At 43.5% G+C, this 22,072-nt stretch overlaps 1 protein-coding gene across 1 annotated transcript in view; it reads right to left on the bottom strand.

Moving 5' to 3' along the window:
* The window catches only part of kalrna (kalirin RhoGEF kinase a), a 667,943-nt gene that overhangs the window by 280,520 nt on the left and 365,351 nt on the right, over window positions 1–22,072 (bottom strand). The window contains exons 12-14 of the mRNA XM_067987468.1: window positions 8,919–9,088; window positions 8,174–8,348; window positions 2,479–2,674 (exon numbers count right to left, since the gene is read on the bottom strand). Coding sequence (XP_067843569.1) covers window positions 2,479–2,674; window positions 8,174–8,348; window positions 8,919–9,088 — 541 coding nt within the window. The remainder of the gene's footprint in view (window positions 1–2,478; window positions 2,675–8,173; window positions 8,349–8,918; window positions 9,089–22,072) is intronic.

Genomic DNA, 22,072 nt, shown 5'->3' with positions numbered 1-22,072 from the left:
TAGGCAAACTTTGACAGCAGACTCAATGGCAAATATGGTATGTGAAAGCCCAACTAATCTCAATGCTGGATGATTTTCGGAAGCACCCCATTAACAGTACTATATGTCATGCTTTACTGCATAAAAGAAGACCTTCCAGGGTGATCAACAGCCAGCATGATGTCACTGACTGCACCCGCCAAGATAACACAATCATATTTACAGGCCCTGGCACACCTACCTGGGGAGAATGTGGAGAAGTGTTTTCACAGGCTCTGGGTCAGCAGGGACCCAGATGCAGAGCTGTTCCATCTGCTGCAAGGACACCTACAGCTATCATGCAACAGAGGGCTGGCACAGCTGACGACACACTACGGCCTTAAATCTGCTACCCACTGCCTTCCAGGCATACAATAATGCTAACCTTCATGGATGGTGCCATGGATTGGCAAACAGGAGCACTCTTCTTGCAACCACCCTATTAAATATGCATCCATTTCAGAAACCATCAAATAGATGTCGGGTGCATGGCTATTCCATCACTTGCCTGCAAACTCGGTTTTGTGACTCTGCAATGGGTTTCCTTTCATTTCATTTGTGTTTGTCATTTCTTATCATGTTTCCACTTCAGCCTTGACAAAGGGTGCCAACAGATTTTACCAAACGTTGTAAAAAGTTTTTGGCCTCCTATTCTAGGACTTTTAATTGTCCACACCCTTTAAATTTCACCTGAATCTCAATTTTTTGATCGCACCATTTGGCTACCTCTCTGTACCAGGAGCAGTGAATAATTATGATGATGACCTGACTATCAACAATCGTGTGCAAACAGCATACTATAATTCAGATGAGATTTGCACTCATTTCTCGTCATGGGTGACTAAACTGCACTTGTACTGCAAAATCTAGGCTGTTGTGTACTGAAGGGGACATTCCCCATATGCGTGCAGAAGCTGATGTGTTACACATACCTGCGCGCTCAAACAAAACCTGGATGGAGCCTTGGGGCACACCGAATGAGACCATAGGGGGCTTGAGAAAAGCCATTGCTGCCGATGTATTGACTGCATTGGGATAGGAATGGAACCATGCTAGGGCAATACCACGGAGGTAGACCATAAGGACAGCCAGTGAAGAATGATGGAGTGCTCATCTGTGTGAAACACCATACAGAGGTCAAGGAAGATGTTTAGTGCACCGCGGACACAGCCAAAGGACATCGCTGGTGAGTTTGATGATGGCAGTCTCCGTGCAGTAGGCAGGGCAGAAACTGGATTGATGGGAGAAAGCGATATAGAGCTGGATGGTGTCATCATATTCGTGGACTTTGGAGAGGAAGGACAGGTTGAAGTTAGGGTGGTATTTGGAGAAATAGAGGGATCCTGGGTTGCTTTTCAGAGGAGTGGGGTGATGACAGGGGGGGGGGGGTTGAATCAGAGCCTAAAAAAAGGGAGCCACTGATGGTGTCAGAGAGCATTGGGCCAAGCAGAGGTAGTTGTCTGGTGAGTTGAGTGTGGAAAGGGTCAAAGATGTAGGAGTAAGTGAGCTTGATGATGGCCTGAGGGATGATAGGAGAGAAGCTGCTCGGTGAAGTGGGTTTAAGGCAGGGGCTGGGGATAACACAACCAGATCATATCCTCTGCAGCATTATTATGGGACTTATAAAATTTAAAGGTGCAATAGTAAAGCATTTCTGTATCTTTGTTAACTTTAGAACAAACACGACCACTAATGAAAACCAAGAAATGGTATCACAAGTTGTGGTACAGGATACCATTGATCCAGCAATACAATGATATATAATTAATATATTTAAATGCACAGGTAAAAATCAGGTTGCTTGTTGTATAAGTTTGGACTGCATTGCGTAGAAAAGAGCAATTAGGCTTAAATTGTAGATTTCAACATGCAGCATCAAAATTATCCAAGTATGAACAAGTAGGTGAATGTGCAAAGTCACCATTCAGGCACCAAGATCTTGGATTCTGATGCACCACTTCGATGGACTGCGACAGGCAAGATCTGTTCTCATTACTAGACCACTAGGAATTGATTTTGTCCCAGATGAACTACAAGAGATAAGACTGATTATTCCACTAGACCACAAGTGGCACGAAACACTCCAACTAAATCATTAGAGACAGCAAACACTTCTACTAGACCACAAGGGACATATTGTTAAGTACTGCAGGTAAAGCTTATTAGAACTCACTCTGAAAGTAAACTTGCTTTCAGGTGGGCAACACTGTACTCTGTTCCATTCACTGATTCTCCCCACCCTCCTGGCTGAAAGAAAGATGCATGAGCTGAGTGATAAATAACTTGCTGCCAGGCCTCTGACTATGGTATTTCGAAACATCTGCTGCCTGCTTCACAATGGCATGGCTGTGAGCAGCAATCCACTGCCTCCAGAATTGGAGGGATGAACCACATCCAACCACTTCATGACTAAAGGAACTAAGACAAGAAGCAGTGAAAGAAACCATGCTTCTACATTACCTGACGCTTGCACTTCCATGATGTACTGATGTAAATCTTGGCCCTGCTGAATTACATCAAATGTCATGTTGTTCATGGCCAGCTTGCGTTCTGTGTGTCGCTGCAGTCGCTGTTCAGCTAAAGTCAGGTCCTCTGTATTAAAGTCATTCATTTGTCGGAGGAGATCTTCATTCCAGGCATCTAACTCTGCTGTCACCTGACAACAAACCACAGATGTAGACAGGTGACACAATGTTTGCGATAAGATGATGCATTATGTTAAAGATGAATGTCAAAGAGCTAATTTCTCTTAAAGAGAGAAAAAAGGAAAAATAGCTTTATATTCTGGAAGTAATCAAATATGTATGGAAGAATTGAGCAGAACCTCCCACTTAGTATGGCTGAGCAGCTCCAAGCCTATTAATATGTACATATATAATAGTGTGTAAATGCACCATTTAAAGAAAACCCTATTTTGAATAGAAAGTAAAGAGAGACAGTAGATAGTGCTCATGGAGTTCAGTTGTGAGGCTGCAGTCTGGTTATACTGGCATGCACCCAATTCAGCACCAGCACAAAGACCTGCCACAAAAATATATAGAAATACACACAAGTTACAACAGGGAAACAGGTCCAACCAGTCCGTGTCAGCGATTACCCTCCGCACGAGCAAGTAATTTTAATCACACTTACCCACCCTGTTCCTATATCCCTTCAACCATTTTTCTTTCATCCACCTATCCAATCTAATCTTGAATGTTGACATAGTTTCTGTCTCAACCACTAACCCCGGAAGTGAATTGCACAGCCTCACAACTCTCTGTGCGATGTTTCTCTTGCACTCTGTTCTAAATCTCTTACATTTAACCTTCTATCTATGGTCCCTCATTTTTGACCCTTCAGCTGCTGGAAGCAGTCTGTTTCTATCTAATGTGTCCCATTCTTTCATAATTTTAAGAACTTCTTTTATATCATCCTAAAATCTGCATTGTTCAAATGAAAAAAGACCCGCTTTTTCATATTTGTATTTCCTCATACGAGGCATCATCCTAGTGAATCTGTGTTGTACCCTCTCTAAAGCCTCAATATCTTTTCTATATTATGAAGCCCAATACTGCACAAAGCACTCTAACTGAGGTTGTATTAAGGTATTATATAGACTCATTATTACCTATTGGCTTTTATATTCTATGCCGCTTCAGATAAAACCTGGAATTCTATTCGTTTTTTTTATGGCCTTATCAACCTAAGATGCTGCTTTTAATATGCTGTTAATGTGGCTCAGTGGGTAGCAGTCTTGCCGCTGAGTCAGAAGGTTGTGGGGTCAAGTCCCACTCCAGAGACTTGAGCACATAATCCAGGCTGACACTTCAGTATAGTGCTGAGGGAGTACTGCAGTCGGAGGTGCCGTCTTTCGGATGAGATGCTAAATTGAGGCCCCTTTCAGGTGGACGTAAACGATCCCATGGCAATATTTTGAAGAAGAGCAGGGGATTCTCCCTGGTGCCCTGGTCAACATTTATCCCTCAACCAATATCACTAAAAAAATACACTATCTGTTTGTGGCATCTTTGCTGTGCGCAAATTGGCTGCTGTAATGTTTCCTACATTACAACAGTCACTACCCTACAAAAGTATTTCATTGGCCGTAAACGCTTGGGACATCCTGAGGATGTGAAAGATACTATATAAATACAAGTTCTTTCTTTCTTATTGAATTCTGTTTGCCACTTTTTAGCCCATCCTCCCATCTGATTAATATCCCTTTGGCGTTTCCTTTGGCATTCCAAATAATTAAATACACTTCCTATTTTGGTATCATCTGCAAATTTCAACACCACTCCCTCTAGGCCTATATTCAAATAATTGATATACACAGTGAACAGAAGGGGCCCCAGAACTGAACCCTGAGGAATGCCACGACCCGCTTCCAACCACTCCAAAAAACTGCCCTTAACACCTACTCTGTTTTCTCCCTTCTAACCAATTTTTAATCCAGTTCACTATCCCCTCCCTAATTCCATACCTCTTAATCTCTGATGTGGAACCTCATCAAAGGCTTCCCTAAAGTCCATGTACACTACATCCACAGCATTTCCCCCATCTACCACATTTGTTACCTTCTCAAAGAATTCCCAGAGGTGTGTCAAGCATGATCGTCCCTTCTGAAATTGATGCTTCTAATTATTTTCTCTTTCTCTAGATACATGGGCCTAGAACTTCAGGATCGCCCATTTTTGGGGGTGAAGGGTAAATACCCAGATGTTGGGCTTCAGACCTCATTGTCAGAGAGTCGGCACGGTGCAACGGGGTACAATTTTAAAGACCTTGGTTGGATCAACCCTCTACCTTGGTGGGTGGGCGCGACATGGAACAGGATAGATATGGGCAGAGATTTGGATGAGTTGAAGTTTACGGGGGGTGGGGGGGGTGGAGAATGGGACCAGGAGAACACTGGAATAATCGAGTCTGGAGATGACAAAGGCATGGATGAGAGTTTCATCAGCAAATGGGCTGAAGCAGATGTGGAGATGGATGATGTACAGAGGTGGAAGTAGGTTGTCTTTGCAATGGAAAGGATATGGGGTTGGAGCTCTGCTCGGGGTCAAATAGAACACTGAGGTTGCAAACAGCCTGGTTCCGCCTGAGACATTGGTCAGAAAGGGAGACGGAATTAGTGGCAAGCATACGGAGTTAGTGGTGAAGGCCAAAGACAATGGCGTCCCAGTGTTTAGGTGGAAGAAATTGTGGTTCATCTAAGCAGTATGACAACTCAGAGCCAGTGGAGGGGTTGAGAGACTAAGCTAGCTCTTTCAAAGATCCAACACAGGCACGATGGGCCAAATGACCTCCTTCTGTACTGTGTGAGTCTATAATTCAATAAGTGGTAGAGAGGTAGAACAGGTGGCATCAACATAAATGTGGAAGCTGACCCCCATGTCTGTGGATGATGTCGCCAAGAAGCAACATGTGGATGAGGATGAAGAGGGGGGAACAAAGATAGAGCCTTGTGTGACTACAGAAGTAATGATGTCGGGACAGGAAGAGAAGCCATTGCTGGAGATGATCTGACTATGATCGGATAGGTAAGAGTGGAACCATGCAAGGGCAGCCCCACTGAGCTGGACAACAGAGGGCAGGTGTTGGAAGACAGCGGTGTGGTTCACCATGTCAAAGGCTGCAGAGAGGTTAAGGAAGAGGAGGAGGGATAGTGCTTCACAGTCACAGTCACAAAGGTTGATATTTGTGATTTTGGTTAGGCCATTTCAGTTATGTAGCAGGACGGAAATCTGATTGGAGAGGTTCGAGCAGGGGGTTGAGGGAAAGATAGGCACAGATTTGGGAGACGACAACACGTTCAAGGACTTTGGAAAGGGAAGGGTTAGAGATGGGGTGGTAGTTTTCAAGGACAGAGGGGTCAAGGGTGTATTTTTGAGGAGGGACTGATGTCGGCTATTTTGAAAGAGAGGGGGACAGTACCTGAGGACAGGGAAACCATTACAATGTCAGCATGGGGACTCGGAAGAGAAATTGGGTGGTCAGTAGTTTAGTAGGAATGGGATCAAGGGAGCAGGATGTAGGTCTTGCAGTCTCAAAATGCATATTGAGGAATAGTGACAAACCTCACCATTCATCCACACCTCAAATCCTGTTATATTGAGAAACAGAGAGAGCTTTAGGTTGTTCATATCTACTTAAAATAGACCTTTTATTATGCAAATTAGACTCCTCACCATTGTCATTGATCATGCTCTTCTCCCTTCCTAATGTATTATAAATAAATGTAATTTAAAAATTCAATTTAAGACTTGTCCTTTATACAAGTTTGTGCAACATGCTATTATCAGAGATCCTGACAGGTGTCTTTGTAAGAGTTAAAACTCTAAAGATTTCTCACTAACTTTTCTAACTTAAAAAAGACAACCCTTTTTTGTCATACCATCGTTGCATTGGTTTTGATCTTCCAGAATTCCCTAGATTCCAGAATGGTCCTCATGGATTGGAAGGTAGAAAATGTAACCCCGCTATTCAAGAAAGGAGGGAGAGAGAAAACAGGGAACTATTGGCCAGGTAGCCTGACATCAGCAGTAGGGAAAATGCAAGAATCTATTATCAAGGATGTCGTAACAGGGCACTTGGAAAATCACAATATGGTTTTATGAAAGGGAAATCGTGTTTGACAAATCTATTAGAGTTTTTTGAGGGTGTAACTAGCGAGGGTGTGTCTAGATGTAGTATATATTTTCAAAAGGCATTCGATAAGGTGCCATAAGAGGTTGTTACACAAGATTAGGGCTCAGGATTGGAGGTAATATATTAGCATGGATTGAGGATTGGTTAAGGAACGAAAACAGAGAGTAGGAATAAACGAGTCATTTTCGGGTTGGCAGGTTATAACTGGTGGGGTGCCACAAGGATCAGTGCTTGGGCCTCAGCTGTTCACAATATATATCAATGACTTAGATGAAGGAATCGAGTGTAATGTATCCAAGTTTGCTGACGATACAAAACTAGGTGGGAAAGTAAGCAGTGAGGAGGATGCGAAGAGGTGCAAAGGGATATAGACAGGTTAAGTAAGTGGGCGAGAAGGTGGCAGATGGAGTATAATGTGGGGAAATGTGAAATTATCCATTTTGGAAGGAAGAATAGAAAAGCAGAATATTTTTTAAAAGGTGAGAGACTAAGAAATGTTGGTATTCAGAGGGATTTGGGTGTCCTTGCACACGAATCACAAAAAGTTAACATGCAGGTACAGCAAGCAATTAGGAAGGCAAATGGTATGTTAGCCTTTATTGCAAGGGGGTTGGAATATAAGAGTAAGGAGGATTTGCTGCAATGATATAGGGCTCTGGTGAGAGCACACCTTGAGAACTGTGTACAGTTTTGCTCTCCTCACCTAAGGAAGGATACACTTGCCTTAGAGCGGGTGCAGCGAAAATTTACTAGATTGATTCCTGGGATGAGAGGGTTGTCCTTTGAGGAGAGATTGAGTAGAATGGGTCTATATTCTCTGGAGTCTAGATGAATGAGAGGTGATCTCATTGAAATGTATAAAATTCTTCGAGGGCTTGACAGGGTAGATGCTGAGAGGCTGTTTCCCCTGGCTGGAGAGTCTAGAACTAGGGGTCACAGTCTCAAGATAAGCGAGATGAGGAAAAATTTCTTCACTCAGAGGGTTGTGAATCTTTGGAATTCTCTACCTCAGAGGGCTGTGGATGCTCAGTCATTGAGTATATTCAAGACTGAGATCAACAGATTTTTGGACACTAAGGGAATCAAGGGATATGGGGATAGGGCAGGAAAGTGAAGTTGAGGTAGAAGATCAGCCATGATTTTATTGAATAGCGGAGCAGGCTTGAGGGGCTGAATGGCCTACTCCTGCTCCTGCTCCTACTTCTTATGTTCTTGTGACAGTAGTCTGAAAACATTATTTAAAACAAATCAGTCAGATAAGCAGATACAGAACAGTTTTAGTGACCGGAACTAAGGAAAGACACTGTGCTCTTAAAAAAAAATCAAAATATTTCATCCCTTTTTAGACTCTCATTTCTTTAATGTTAAACTCACATTTCCCCCCCCCCCCCTTCAGTTTTAAAAGAGTGTTAAACAGCTAAGCTCTGTAGACCCAAGACCTGACGGGGCACAGACAGCTCCCTAGAGAATTACTCCATCTGTTTGTTCGAGATCGATGCTTCTATATGAACCCAGGACTTACCTCAATTGTGTACTGCTCAAAAATCCGAAGCTGTAAGAAAATATCTAACTTGATTTTTCGCTCATGGAAAAGCTCTTCCATCTGTCCCTGGGCTTCATCGAGCTGCTGGAGAACACTTTCAATGTGGCTGATGGAGCTATTGTGTGGGGTTTTATTGTTGGAAATTGCAGAGTCCCTGTGGCAAAATAAGAGTTTAGCATTAAAGCAATCCAAATAGCAGAAAGCTGTGGCTGCAAGCTTTCAACTGTACTCTGTACAACTGTGGAAACAGCCAAAATCTAAAAGGATTGATGAAGATGCACTCAGTGTTCATTCAATGTGATAACTAGAAAAATGCAATTCTGTATTTAAAAAGTTCAAACAAAGAACATGCCCTCTTTTATAATCTGACATTTGACCTCAAAACACTAACAAGGATATGAAGTACATTAACCAAATTGATTTTCTTTCAAAAGCTGTTAGAAAAAATGTTTAATTCTACTTTAGATAAATTTACAGAACCAAAGGATTGCCATTGAAATAACCGATATATGAAATATGTTCTAAAATAAACATTTTCAAAAATAATAAATTTGTATAATAACATTTCAGATAGATCTATAATGGATGATCGAGCATGTGTGCTTTTTGAAGTAAAGACAGTTTGTTGCATTATTGATTATGATATACCTGAAACACTGCTCAGAAGAAGTAACATGTCCCATTTGATTTCTTTTTTTCTTTACCTGCGATCCACACCACTCACCTGAGTTGCTGGATTAGGTCCTCTCCTTCCTTTATAACATTCAAGGTTGCCTCAAGTGTTGCTGTTTGTTGTTGCTGAAACTGTTTGATAAGTTCCTGTACTGCATCCACCGAGTCAGCACAGACATCTTCCAAGAGCTCCTTTTGGAGCTCCTCCATCCATGCCCACAGCTGTAGGAGGTGAAGAATAGGAATGACATAGAAATTGAGATATAAACGTCTGTAGAGAGACACAGTCCTTACATCTCTTTGTGGCTTGTTCTATTCCGCGTGACCATGAATTCCTCACTGGGTACACCCAGAAACATAAAATATTCCTTGCGGACCATCTGCCACTCCAGTAGTTGCCCAATGAGGCATTCTTTTTTTTTTAAACAGTACTTTCCTGCTTTTGCCACAGTTAACATGATCTATTTTAAAAGCTCCAAAGCATAATGCATCACTTCAGGCATAATTACAGCAGTTGAGAAAGGCCACTTCAGCTTTTCTGACGCACTGGCCAACAAACCAGTGCCTTAAAGATGCCTCTGTAAAGCAAAATTTATCTTTGCGAATGAATCAGTGGCACCTAATAAAGCTCTTAAATCTTACACACAGATTACAACCCAATCATACAATTGTGCTTATGTTTATAAACAATCAATCTACTGCAGGTAGGTTTGGAACAAATGCTTTTATTAAAGGGTACCATGTCTTGTTGTATAAAGCAAGATACTGGTAAAGCACAATACTTAACTAGTTCTGTAAAACAATGAGGACAATAATGACATTGACAGAATTTTCTGCTACAAATGTAAATACTTTGAGTGATAATTAAACTAGAAACAGAAGAGTTTGTGCTCATGTGGAACTCTAACATAATGCAGCCCAAAATGCCCATACAGCCAACATAATAATATCCGAGTTGAGGTGCCAGAAACATATGCTGCCTGAATCCATATATTACAATAAAAAATCTTATGTAGGGCATGTACTTCCTGTCCACAAATCTTATTTCCTGTTGTAATCATTTCTGGTCATATCTTTGTGTCAACTTTTCCTGTTGTAAATGACTATCCATATTTCTGATTCAATTCTGCTATGTTAACTATCACTTATCACCACTAGGTGGCACTGTTATTATCTTTTCCTCACCAATTACTCAAAATGCATTCTGGAAAAGAAATTGAGTTCAATTTTTCTTCTCACGAACTGAAATTTTTAATGTCCAATATAAGGTTTTTAACGACAACTTGTAATTAGATAGCACCTTTAACACTGAAAAATGTCGCAAGGTGCATCACTCAGGTGCAAAAAAGATTTACAAGGATGATACCAGAACTGAGAGGGTACAATCATCAGGAAAGACTGAACAGGCTGGGGCTTTTTTTTCCAGGAAAAAGGAAACTGAGAGGTGACCTGATAGAAGTCTTTAAAATTTATGAAGGGGTTCGATAGGGTAGCCCCCACAAGAACAAAATTTGGGGGGGGGGGGGTTGTGGAGGGAGACAAGGTTAGTTCTTACCCTCTCACTGACTGCAATATCGGCGCCTGCACCACTCCTGAAGACAAAAATGGGGGCTAGAAGAGGAAGGAAAGAAACAACCCCCACCACCCCCCCCGCCTTATTGAGAAGAAATTAAGGGTTGGTGTAGGGCATGACAGTTCACCGACTCCCGCCCTCCAAAGATGAAACTGAGGATCCCTCTTCTCTGCTGAGGTAGTTTCTCTGCCTTTACTCCCACTATCCCGCTTTCCCTCCTGTCATCCATTGCACTCCTCCTCCCTTCCTGTTCACCTTTCCCACATGGAGGGATAGCAATTGTTGAACGCCTCCCCGTCATGAGGATTTTTGGACCCTGTTGTCCAATGAAGCTCAGTGCAAGCCCAAAGCCCAACCCACTAATGGAAGGTTCAGCTGATGGCAACTGAGAATAAAATTGGGGCCGGGGTGGAGGGAAGCACAATTCACCACAGCCTGCTTGGTCCCCTCCATACTTAGATGAAAATCTGGGTTACCCCTCCCTGCTGAGGTGGTTCCTTTGCCTTCCTCCTCCCCCTCCCATCAACTTTTCCTCGTCCCCTTCAGCCGTTCATCTTTCCTCTTTCCCCTCCTGTCCACCTTTCCTTGTTTTTCTTCCCTCTCCTACCCGAGAGGAGTTTTGGACCCTGTTATGGGCATAGTGTAACTCAGGGCAACCCCACCCAACCACTGAATACAATTTCAAGGCCTGGTGGGGAAAAATTTGCCTGACAACAACCCCCTCCAATTGAGAGTAGAATCACAGCCAGAGTGGAGGGAAGGACAGTTCACCATACCCTACCCCCACACTAAGGTGAAACTCCCTACTGATGTAGTTGCCCTGCCTTTGCTCCCCACGTGCGCCTCTCTCCTCCCCTTTTCCTCATTCCCCTCTCCCAACCCCTACTCCTTTTCTCCACTTCCTCCTCCTCCTCTTCTCTTTGCCCATCCTCTTCTCTCCTCCTCCCCTCCCTCCTCTGACCCTTCCCCTCAACTCACCCTTCCCCTCCTGTGCTCCTTTCCCTCCCCCTCCTATCTCCCTTCCTCTCCTCACCCTCCTTTTTACCATTCTCTCCATGTCCTCCTCTCCCCCCTCCTTCCCCACCACTTCCTCCTCCCCCTTACCTCCTCACCCTCCTTGCCCCTCCTATCTGCCTCCTCCCCCTCTCCCCTTCCCTGCTTGGGTCCAATTACGTCACTGCCTGGTAACCTGCTTGACCTGAATACTGCACTTGGTCTTGATTCCCCTTGTACAATGCCACAGGCTGTAGTGCTGAAGACCTGTGCTCCAGAACTGGCTGCACCTCTAGCCAAGCAGTTCCAGTACAGCTACAACAATGGCATCTAGCCGACAATGTGGAAAATTGCCCAGGTATATTCTGTCCACAAAAAGCAGAACAAATCCAATCCGGCCAATTACCGCCCCATCAGTCTACTCTCAATCATCAGCAAAGTGTTGGAAGGTGTCGTCGACAGTGCGATTAAGCGGCACTTACTCACCAATAACCTGTTCACCCATGCTCAGTTTGGGTTCCATCAGAACCACACGGCTCCAGACCTCATCCTCAGTCCAAACATGGACAAAAGAGCTGAATTCCAGAGGTGAGGTGAGACTGACTGCCCTTGACATCAAGGCAGCATTTGATCAAGTGTGGCACCAAGGAGCCCTAGTAAAATTGAAGTCAATGGGAATCAAGGGGAAAACTCTCCAGTGGCTGGAGTCATACCTAGCACAAAGGAAGGTCATAAGGTCAGAAGTGGGGATGTTCAGTTCCATTCGCAACCCCTCAGATAATGAAGCAGTCCGTACCCACATGCAGCAAGACCTGGACAGCATCCAGGCTTGGGTTGATAAGAGGCAAATAACATTTGCGCCAGATAAGTGCCAGGCAATGACCATCTCCAACAAGAGAGAGTCTAACCACTTCCCCTTGACATTTTGACCCAGCGACGATGAAGGAATGGCGATATATTACCATCGCCGAATCCCCCACCATCAACATCCTGGGGGTCACCATTGACCAGAAACTTAACTGGACCAGCCACATAAATTCTGTAGCTACAAGAGCAGGCCAGAGGCTGGATATTCTGCAGCGAGTGACTCATCTCTTGACCCACCAAAGCCTTTCCACCATCTACAAGGCACAAGTCAGGAGTGTGATGGAATACACTCCACTTGCCTGGATGAGTGCAGCTCCAACAATACTCAAGAAGCTCGACACCATCCAGGACAAAGCAGCCCGCTTGATTGGCACCCCATCCACCACCCTAAACATTCACTCCCTTCACCACCGGCGCACCGTGGCTGCAGTGTGTACCATTTACAGGATACACTGCAGCAACTCGCCAAGGCTTCTTCGACAACACCTCCCAAACCCGCGACATCTACCACCTAGAAGGACAAGGACAGCAGGCACATGGGAACAACACCACCTGCACGTTCCCCTCCAAGTCACACATCCCAACTTGGAAATATATTGCCATTCCTTCATCGTTGCTGGGTTAAAATCCTGGAACTCCCTACCTAACAGCACTATGGGAGAACCTTCATCGCACGGACTGCAGCGGTTCAAGAAGGCGGCTCACCATCACCTTCTCAAGAGCAATTAGGGATGGGCAATAAATGCTGGCCTCGCCAGCGACGCCCACATCCCATGAACGAATAAAAAAAGAACATACATACATATTAAACAAAAGCCACTCATTTCCATAGAATAATGGACACAATAGAATTCAACTCCCAAAGCACCAGTAAAAATTAAATTTAACTTATTCAGTTACTGTAAATTAGAGGCCCCGATGCGATACCTACATGACATAAACACCCTTTATTGTTATAAACCAGCAAAGTTTCAGTCACCATGAGGAACGCCACAGGAGATCTATTAGTGCTCCTTTAAATTCTAAGATTTGTGGGTTTAAATAGTATTAAAAGGATTCATTAAATAATTTACAAAATCACTGAGAATCATGATGTTTCCTGAATATAGGATAGAAATTAGTGCTCACAATGTTATCATGGAAACACTTAACTCTTAATGCATTGTCTAACAAATTCCTGTCTGCTATTTGAACTGAGGCATTACAATTTTTACTCTCATATCTCTTCACTAATAGGACTAAAAATTACTCTTTGAGAGTACTATTCCAGTACTATTCAATGCGTGAGTCTTAATAGCTATTTTTATACATTTTAACAGCACACCTCTGATTGAGTTTTTACATTTTGTGATTTATTGGTGCAAGAACATTCCAAATGGTTGATTCAACTTCCATGTAATCTCTATTTTCCCTAGAGTTTACCAGGTCAATACATTTCCCTATTCAAACTGAATACCAAATTGTAATTTTTTTCTCCCCCATCCAAAGTATCATTTGTCTTCACAGGGCCTCCACCAGACCAGAAGGGCGAATTGGTCTGAACTATATATTTCTCCACAGAGTACTCCATCAATTGCACTTCTAGGAGGCAATGCAAATTTGGTCCCCACTTTTACACTGAACACCTCACACTTGTTCACACTGAAGCATGGCTGAGAGATGTTGAAACTCACCCAAAGGCAGATCAGCTGAAATGGCAGATGGCCTGAGATTCGGACCTTCAGTCTTTTATTTCGAAGTCGAGCTTTCCTATATGTCGAGCTACACAAAATGCTATTGGATATACATGACCTTTTAAAACATGAACATCCCGACTTTGACAATTTTATAATTTTATAGTTTAAAAAAATCTTTTTTGTTTGGCTTACTTGGGATGCAATTGAAAATGGATTTTGTCATAATTTTGAAAGCAATCATTTTATCGCTTGTTCGAAAATTCATGGAACATTTTCTTTAGCATTTGTGGCATTCTACTGCACTACAGTTCAGCAATTCATAAATCTTCTGATAATGAAAAAGGGAGACCATAAGAAGATAGTGCATTACCAGGGAGGCTGCAGTGGTATTCAGCAGTTATCTTTGGGTTATCAGTGACAAATCCTGGATAATCTCTTCCACCAACATGAACAAACAAGGCAGTCAACAGTTGGGTGACGTAAAAAATCAATCATACTTTGAGCTAAACACTGACAAAGAATGCTTTTAGGAAAGCAGGCTTCAATGGCAGATACAAATATAGCATCATAACAAACCTGTCAAGTTTCACCATTGTGTAAGGTCAATTCCCCATAACTGTTCCATGGATTTACAGTTACAATACCCTCAAACGCCTGATGAAGGTCGACACCTAAAACATTGGCCCCGATACTTACGAGGAGACGGGGAAGAACCAGGGGTGGGGGTGTCATAGCGGCCGGGAAACTCAGAAATGCGGGTAACCCGGAGGACTTGACAAATTTAACAAAATAAAACCGGACGTTGGAGGCGGGTTGGGGATGGGTTTCAGATTTTTTAAATTTTAACCCCATCCCTCCCCTCTCCCACCCATCCTGGGGAGTTAAAATTCCCCCCATTATCTTATCTTTTTCTTTCAGATGTTCATCAGCCCACTGTTTCTTTGTAGGATTCTCTGTTTTTATTTCAGACTTTCTAGCATTTGTGATTTTCTTTCCATCCTCAAATATCTGGTCTCGTGTCTTTTTTTTTGGTTCAGTTTTAATGAGTTATCATAGTATGTTACAGCACAGAAGGAGGCCATTTGGCCCATTGTGCCTAAGCCAAGTTATGATAGTCATTGGCCCCACTTCTCCTGTCTTCAAAGTAAAAAGACTCTGTTTTATGATATGATTCAACCTCACAATTGATATTGGTAAATTTATAGCATGGTGTGGATATACATTAGAATTAATTTACCAAGATGAGCATTGCACGCTGTCTCATACCACCGGCTTATATTTGATACAGAACATATCAGGAGCACGTGAAAGGTGCAGGGAGATATTGGTCCTTTTACTAGTGACAGCGGAAGTGACTGTTTTTACCATTGGTTACATAAGAACATAAGAAATAGGAGCAGGAGTAGGCCAATCGGCCCCTCGAGCCTGCTCCGCCATTCAATAAGATCATGGCTGATCTGATCCTAACCTCAAATCTAAATTCATGTCCAATTTCCTGCCCGCTCCCCATAATCCCTAATTCCCTTTACTTCTAGGAAACTGTCTATTTCTGTTTTAAATTTATTTAATGATGTAGCTTCCACAGCTTCCTGGGTCAGCAAATTCCACAGACCTACTACCCTCTGAGTGAAGAAGTTTCTCCTCATCTCAGTTTTGAAAGAGCAGCCCCTTATTCTAAGATTATGCCCCCTCGTTCTAGTTTCACCCATCCTTGGGAACATCCTTACCGCATCCACCCGATCAAGCCCCTTCACAATCTTATATGTTTCAATAAGATCGCCTCTCATTCTTCTGAACTCCAATGAGTAGAGTCCCAATCTACTCAACCTCTCCTCATATGTCCGCCCCCTCATCCCCGGGATTAACCTTTGTACTGCCTCGAGAGCAAGTATGTCTTTTCTTAAGTATGGAGACCAAAACTGTATGCAGTATTCCAGGTGCGGTCTCACCAATACCTTATATAACTGCAGCAATACTTCCCTGTTTTTATATTCTATCCCAATAGCAATAAAAGCCAACATTCCGTTGACCTTCTTGATCACTTGCTGCACCTGCATACTAACCTTTTGATTTTCTTGCACTAGGACCCCCAGATCCCTTTGTACTGCAGTACTTTCCAGTTTCTCGCCATTAAGATAATAACTTGCTCTCCGATTTTTCCTACCAAAGTGCATAACCTCACATTTTCCAATATTGTATTGCATCTGCCAAATCTCCGCCCACTCACCCAGCCTGTCTATATCCCCTTGTAAGTTTTTTATGTCCTCTTCACTCTCTACTTTCCCTCCCATCTTTGTATCATCTGCAAACTTTGATATGTTACACTCGGTCCCCTCCTCCAAATCGTTAATATAGATTGTAAAGAGTTGGGGACCCAGCACCGACCCCTGTGGAACACCACTGACTACTGGTTGCCAGTCCGAGAATGTACCATTTATCCCAACTCTCTGCTTCCTGTTAGATAACCAATCCTCCACCCATGCCAGAATATTACCCCCAATCCAGTGATTCTTTATCTTGAGTAATAATCTTTTATGTGGCACCTTGTCGAATGCCTTCTGGAAGTCTAAATACACTACGTCCACTGGTTCCCCTTTATCCACCCTGTACATTATGTCCTCAAAGAACTCAAGCAAATTTGTCAGACATGACCTCCCCTTCGTAAAGCCATGCTGACTTTGTCCTATTAAATTATGTTTATCCAAATGTTCCGCTACTGTCTCCTTAATAATAGACTCCAAAATTTTACCCACCACAGATGTTAGGCTAACTGGTCTATAATTTCCAGCCTTCTGCCTACTACCCTTTTTAAATAAGGGTGTTACATTAGCAGTTTTCCAATCTGCCGGGACCTTTGCCGAGTCCAGAGAATTTTGCAAAATTATTACCAAAGCATCCACAATCCCGACTGCCACTTCCCTCAAGACCCTGGGATGTAAGCAATCAGGTCCAGGGGATTTATCCGCCTTGAGTCCCATTAATTTACTGAGTACCAATTCCTTAGTGATTTTAATCGTATTTAGCTCCTCCCCCCTAGAGCCCCCTGTTTGTCCAGTGTTGGGATATTCTTAGTGTCCTCTACCGTAAAGACTGAAACAAAATATTTGTTCAGCATTTTTGCCATCTCCATGTTTCCCACCATTAATTTCCCGGTCTCATCCTCTAAGGGACCTACGTTTGCCTTAGCCACCCTTTTTCTTTTTATATAACTGTAGAAACTCTTGCTATCTGTTGGTTAGTGGGGGTGGAGGGATGCCTGGACTGAGTGAGGAGCATAATGGAGCAAACTGATTGGAAAACCATGGTATCGCAAGTACAGACATACTCCTGAGAAACTGCCTTTGCATTATAAAAAATATCTCCTTAAAATATTCCCATTTTGCCACCTTCCCTTTAAGTAGTTCTTCCCATTTAATTTTCATATAGCATTTCTTCCTCTCAAAGACTGCTCTCCTGAAATCCAATTTCTTAGTAGTTTTATTATGTGTTCTGTCCTCATTCCAACTTTAGAATTAACAACTTTTTGATAGCTTGACCCCAAATGTTCAATTACTTCAACTTGGCTTCTGTTCCCTTCTCATTAGTTAGAATCAAATCCAATATTGCCATCCCATTTTATAGAGTCCCTCACCTGGTGTTTCGGAACAGATTCCTGAAGGACTTCAATAAACATTCTAATGCATACAGATTGTCCCCACTATAAGTCTCAGTTAATGTCAAGAACATTAACTGCCATCCCCGCTACGAATAAAAAGGCCTTTTTTATGACCTCCCACAGCAGAATCTCCACCTCTGTTTCATTTTGTTGTGGCATGTAATATATTCCTACCACTAACTTTTTCCCTTTCTATCTTCCAGATTTACCCAGAGAAACTCTGTGCCAATTCCTAGTTCCCTTTTCTCAGCAATGTACATTGCCCCCCCCATTTATTTCCTTCTCCGTCATTCCTGAAGCACACATAGTGCTGTCGTGTTGCTGTCTATCTCCATCCTCTTCATTTAGCCAAATTTAAGTAACTCATGCAATATCTACCAGCTCCCTAATTACCATCACTTATAATTCATCCATTCTATTTTTTTTATTCATTCATGGGATGTGGGCGTCACTGGCAAGGCCAGCATTTATTGCCCATCCCTAATTGCCCAGGAGAAGGTGGTGGTGAGCCGTCTTCTTGAACCGCTGCAGTCCGTGCGGTGAAGGTTCTCCCACAGTGCTGTTAGATAGGGAGTTCCAGGATTTTGACCAGGCGACGTTGAAGGAATGGCGATATATTTCCAAGTCGGGATGGTGCGTGACTTGGAGGGGAACATGCAGGTGGTGTTGTTCCCATGTGCCTGCTGCCCTTGACCTTCTAGGTGGTAGAGGTCGTGGGTTTGGGAGGTGCTGTCGAAGAAGCCTTCTGCCATTTATATAAATACACCTTAGTTGACTACTTGTCCTCCTTTCTGTATTCATATTGCTCCTTCTTATTAATTGGTCTACACCGTTATCATCTCCCCTGGTCTCCTAGTTTAAATCCTTCCTAACTGGTTTATTTATCCTATCAGCCAAGATGAATGTGCCTCTTCAGATCAAGTGAAGGCTGTTCCAATGGTGAGGCCTTCACTCCACCCAAAAGTGATCCCAGTGGTGTGATAATTCAACCCCCCCCCCACCCCTACCTGTCCTATGTTAAGTCACACAATGACCTGCTTAATCTGGTCCCTGTTTGTGCATGAGGCACAAGGTTAATCCTGTCATTACCAACCTGGAAGACATTTTCTTCAATCTTTTTCCCTTGCTCCTGCAATCCCCATGTTAGGACCTCCATTCTACATCTATCTACACCATTGGTTACCATGTGAACCATGACCTCGAGTTTCTCCTCTTACCGTTGCAGGATTTTATTGACCAGCTCAGTCAAGTTCCAAGCCCTAGCACCTGGGAGCAACCCAACATTTGGGATTCCTGGTCATGCTCAATCACTCTGAATATGGAGTGTCCTATGACGACAGTGTTACCTTTAATCTGATCTGTTCCCTTTTCACTTGAACAGCTACTTGCTATTGGCCTGTTTGGGGATACCGTCCAGTGCAGTTCCATTCTTGTTCACTGCTCGTGCTGAAAATCTGTTGGACAATCTAGTACCACAGGTTTCCTCTGTTTCTGCCTACATTTTCTACATGCCATACGGCTGCCACTCCTATGTTAGTTTATTGCACTACCTTCCTCTAGCTCAGTGGTGGTAACTACATGGGAGCAATTTCCAGATATTTTTCCTCCTTGCGCAGTGTAGCTATTTAGTTCTCCAGTGCACAATTCATTTAGTGAGGGACTCAACCAGTAAGTATTTCATGCAAGCCTACTCCCCTAGATATCTTGTGGATCCAGGATGGTCCACATCCTGTATGTCACACAGGCAGTAGGCTTAACCGGCATCTCAAAGTGTGACAACAAGTGTTCACTTTTATATTTTTTAGAATGTACCTTCATAGACTAACTTCTCCCCAGCCCTATCTCCCACAATACCACTTTTCCTTTGAAGAAAAAATTAGTTCTTGCGCTGACAAAATCTCACTCTGCTGTACATCTCAAATATAATAATAAATATAAATATTTAAACTTATAATGCACAGCTAACTATTTACAATACAACCTTAAAGACCTATATTGAGGGGAAATCTGAATCATATACAAAAACCATTTAAATTTTTTTTTATTCATTCATGGGATGTGGGCGTCGCTGGCGAAGCCAGCATTTATTGCCCATCCCTAATTACCCTGGAGAAGGTGGTGGTGAGCCGCCTTCTTGAACCGCTGCAGTCCATGTGGTGACAGTTTTCCCACAGTACTGTTAAGAAGGGAGTTCCAGGATTTTGACCCAGCGACGATGAAGGAATGGCGATATATTTCCAAGTCGGGATGGTGTGTGACTTGGAGGGGAACGTGCAGGTGGTGTTGTTCCCATGTGCCTGCTGCTCTTGTCCTTCTAGGTGGTAGAGGTCGCGGGTTTGGGAGGTGCTGTCGAAGAAGCCTTGGTGAGTTGCTGCAGTGCATCCTGTGGATGGTACACACTGCAGCCACTGTGCGCTGGTGGTGAAGGGAGTGAATGTTTAGGGTGGTAGATGGGGTGCCAATCAAGCGGGCTGCTTTGTCCTGGATGGTGTCGAGCTTCTTGAGTGTTGTTGGAGCTGCACTCGTCCAGGCAAGTGGAGAGTATTCCATCACACTCCTGACTTGTGCCTTGTAGATGGTGGAAAGGCTTTGGGGAGTCAGGAGGTGAGTCACTCGCCGCAGAATACCCAGCCTCTGAACTGCTCTCGTAGCCACAGTATTTATATGGCTGGTCCAGTAAGTTTCTGGTCAATGGTGATCCCCAGGATGTTGATGGTGGGGGATTTGGCGATGGTAATGCCGTTGAATGTCAAGGGGAGATGGTTAGACTCTCTCTTGTTGGAGATGGTCATTGCCTGGCACTTATCTGGCGCGAATGTTACTTGCCACTTATCAGCCCAAGCCTGGATGTTGTCCAGGTCTTGCTGCATGTGGGCTCACACTGATTATCTGAGGGGTTTCAAATGGAACTGAACACTGTGCAATCATCAGCGAACATCCCCATTTCTGACCTTATGATGGAGGGAAGGTCATTGATGAAGCAGCTGAAGATGGTTGGGCCTAGGACACTGCCCTGAGGAACTCCTGCAGCAATGTTCTGGGGCTGAGATGATTGGCCTCCAACAACCACTACCATCTTCCTTTGTGCTAAGTATGACTCCAGCCACTGGAGAGTTTGCCCCCTGATTCCCATTGACTTCAATTTTACTAGAGCTCCTTGGTGCCACACTCGGTCAAATGCTGCTTGATGTCAAGGGCAGTCACTCTTACCTCACCTCTGGAATTCAGCTCTTTTGTCCATGTTTAGACCAAGGCTGTAATGAGGTCTGGAGCCGAGTGGTCCTGGCAGAACCCAAACTGAGCATTGGTGAGCAGGTTATTGGTGAGTAAGTGCCGCTTGATAGCACTGTCGACGACACCTTCCATCACTTTGCTGATGATTGAGAGTAGACTGATGTGGCGGTAATTGGCCGGATTGGATTTGTCCTGCTTTTTGTGGACAGGACATACCTGGGCAATTTTCCACATTGTCGGGTAGATGCCAGTGTTGTAGTTGTACTGGAACAGCTTGGCTAGAGGCGCAGCTAGTTCTGGAGCACAAGTCTTCAGCACTACAGCCGGGATGTTGTCGGGGCCCACAGCCTTTGCTGTATCCAGTGCACTCAGCCGTTTCTTGATATCACGTGGAGTGAATCGAATTGGCTGAAGACTGGCTTCTGTGATGGTGGGGATATCAGGAGGAGGCCGAGATGGATCATCCACTCGGCACTTCTGGCTGAAGATGGTTGCAAACGCTTCAGACTTGTCTTTTGCACTCACTTGCTGGACTCCGCCATCATTGAGGATGGGGATGTTTGCAGAGCCTCCTCCTCCCGTTAGTTGTTTAATTGTCCACCACCATTCACGACTGGATGTGGCAGGACTGCAGAGCTTTGATCTGATCTGTTGGTTGTGGAATCGCTTATGCAATGGCACTGAAGCCATTCCCACAATGACAGCCAAAATTTAAATCTAAACTAGATTAAAGAACAGAATATCAATGAAATATAGTTCACCCATCCTCCCTCTTACTCTAGATGCCATGTACCAGATGTATCAAAAATTGGTATGCTCTGTGCCTTAAATGTTACTGATTAACCAACTGTCACTTTCATACTCTAAATCGAAAATTATTTTTAGCGACATCCAAATTCATGAATCTTTCACCATGTCATCAGTGACATTTAGTAACCTGGCTGTCAGCATCCACAGTGACTGCTGACAGCGCAAAATCTGTATCAGTACTCAAAGTGCCAACATTAAGCGAACTGTACCTATTATAAAACTAACTGAAGACTTGGATGAACCTCAGCATTCAGTTATAAACTGCTTGAGCTTTATTCTGCAATTTATGATATTGTAAGAACTCCTCAATCAGCTTACAGTCTTGTAATTACTTCCAGGTACTCATTACTTCCTTAACTATAGAAGATTAGTATAGGAACAAAAGAAATAGTAGCAGG

Source organism: Heptranchias perlo, chromosome 7, assembly GCF_035084215.1.
Source record: "Heptranchias perlo isolate sHepPer1 chromosome 7, sHepPer1.hap1, whole genome shotgun sequence".
NCBI classification, from domain to species: Eukaryota; Metazoa; Chordata; class Chondrichthyes; order Hexanchiformes; family Hexanchidae; genus Heptranchias; species Heptranchias perlo.
The sequence above is the reverse complement of the archived record's forward strand: the minus strand, read 5'-3'. Positions and strand labels throughout refer to the sequence as shown.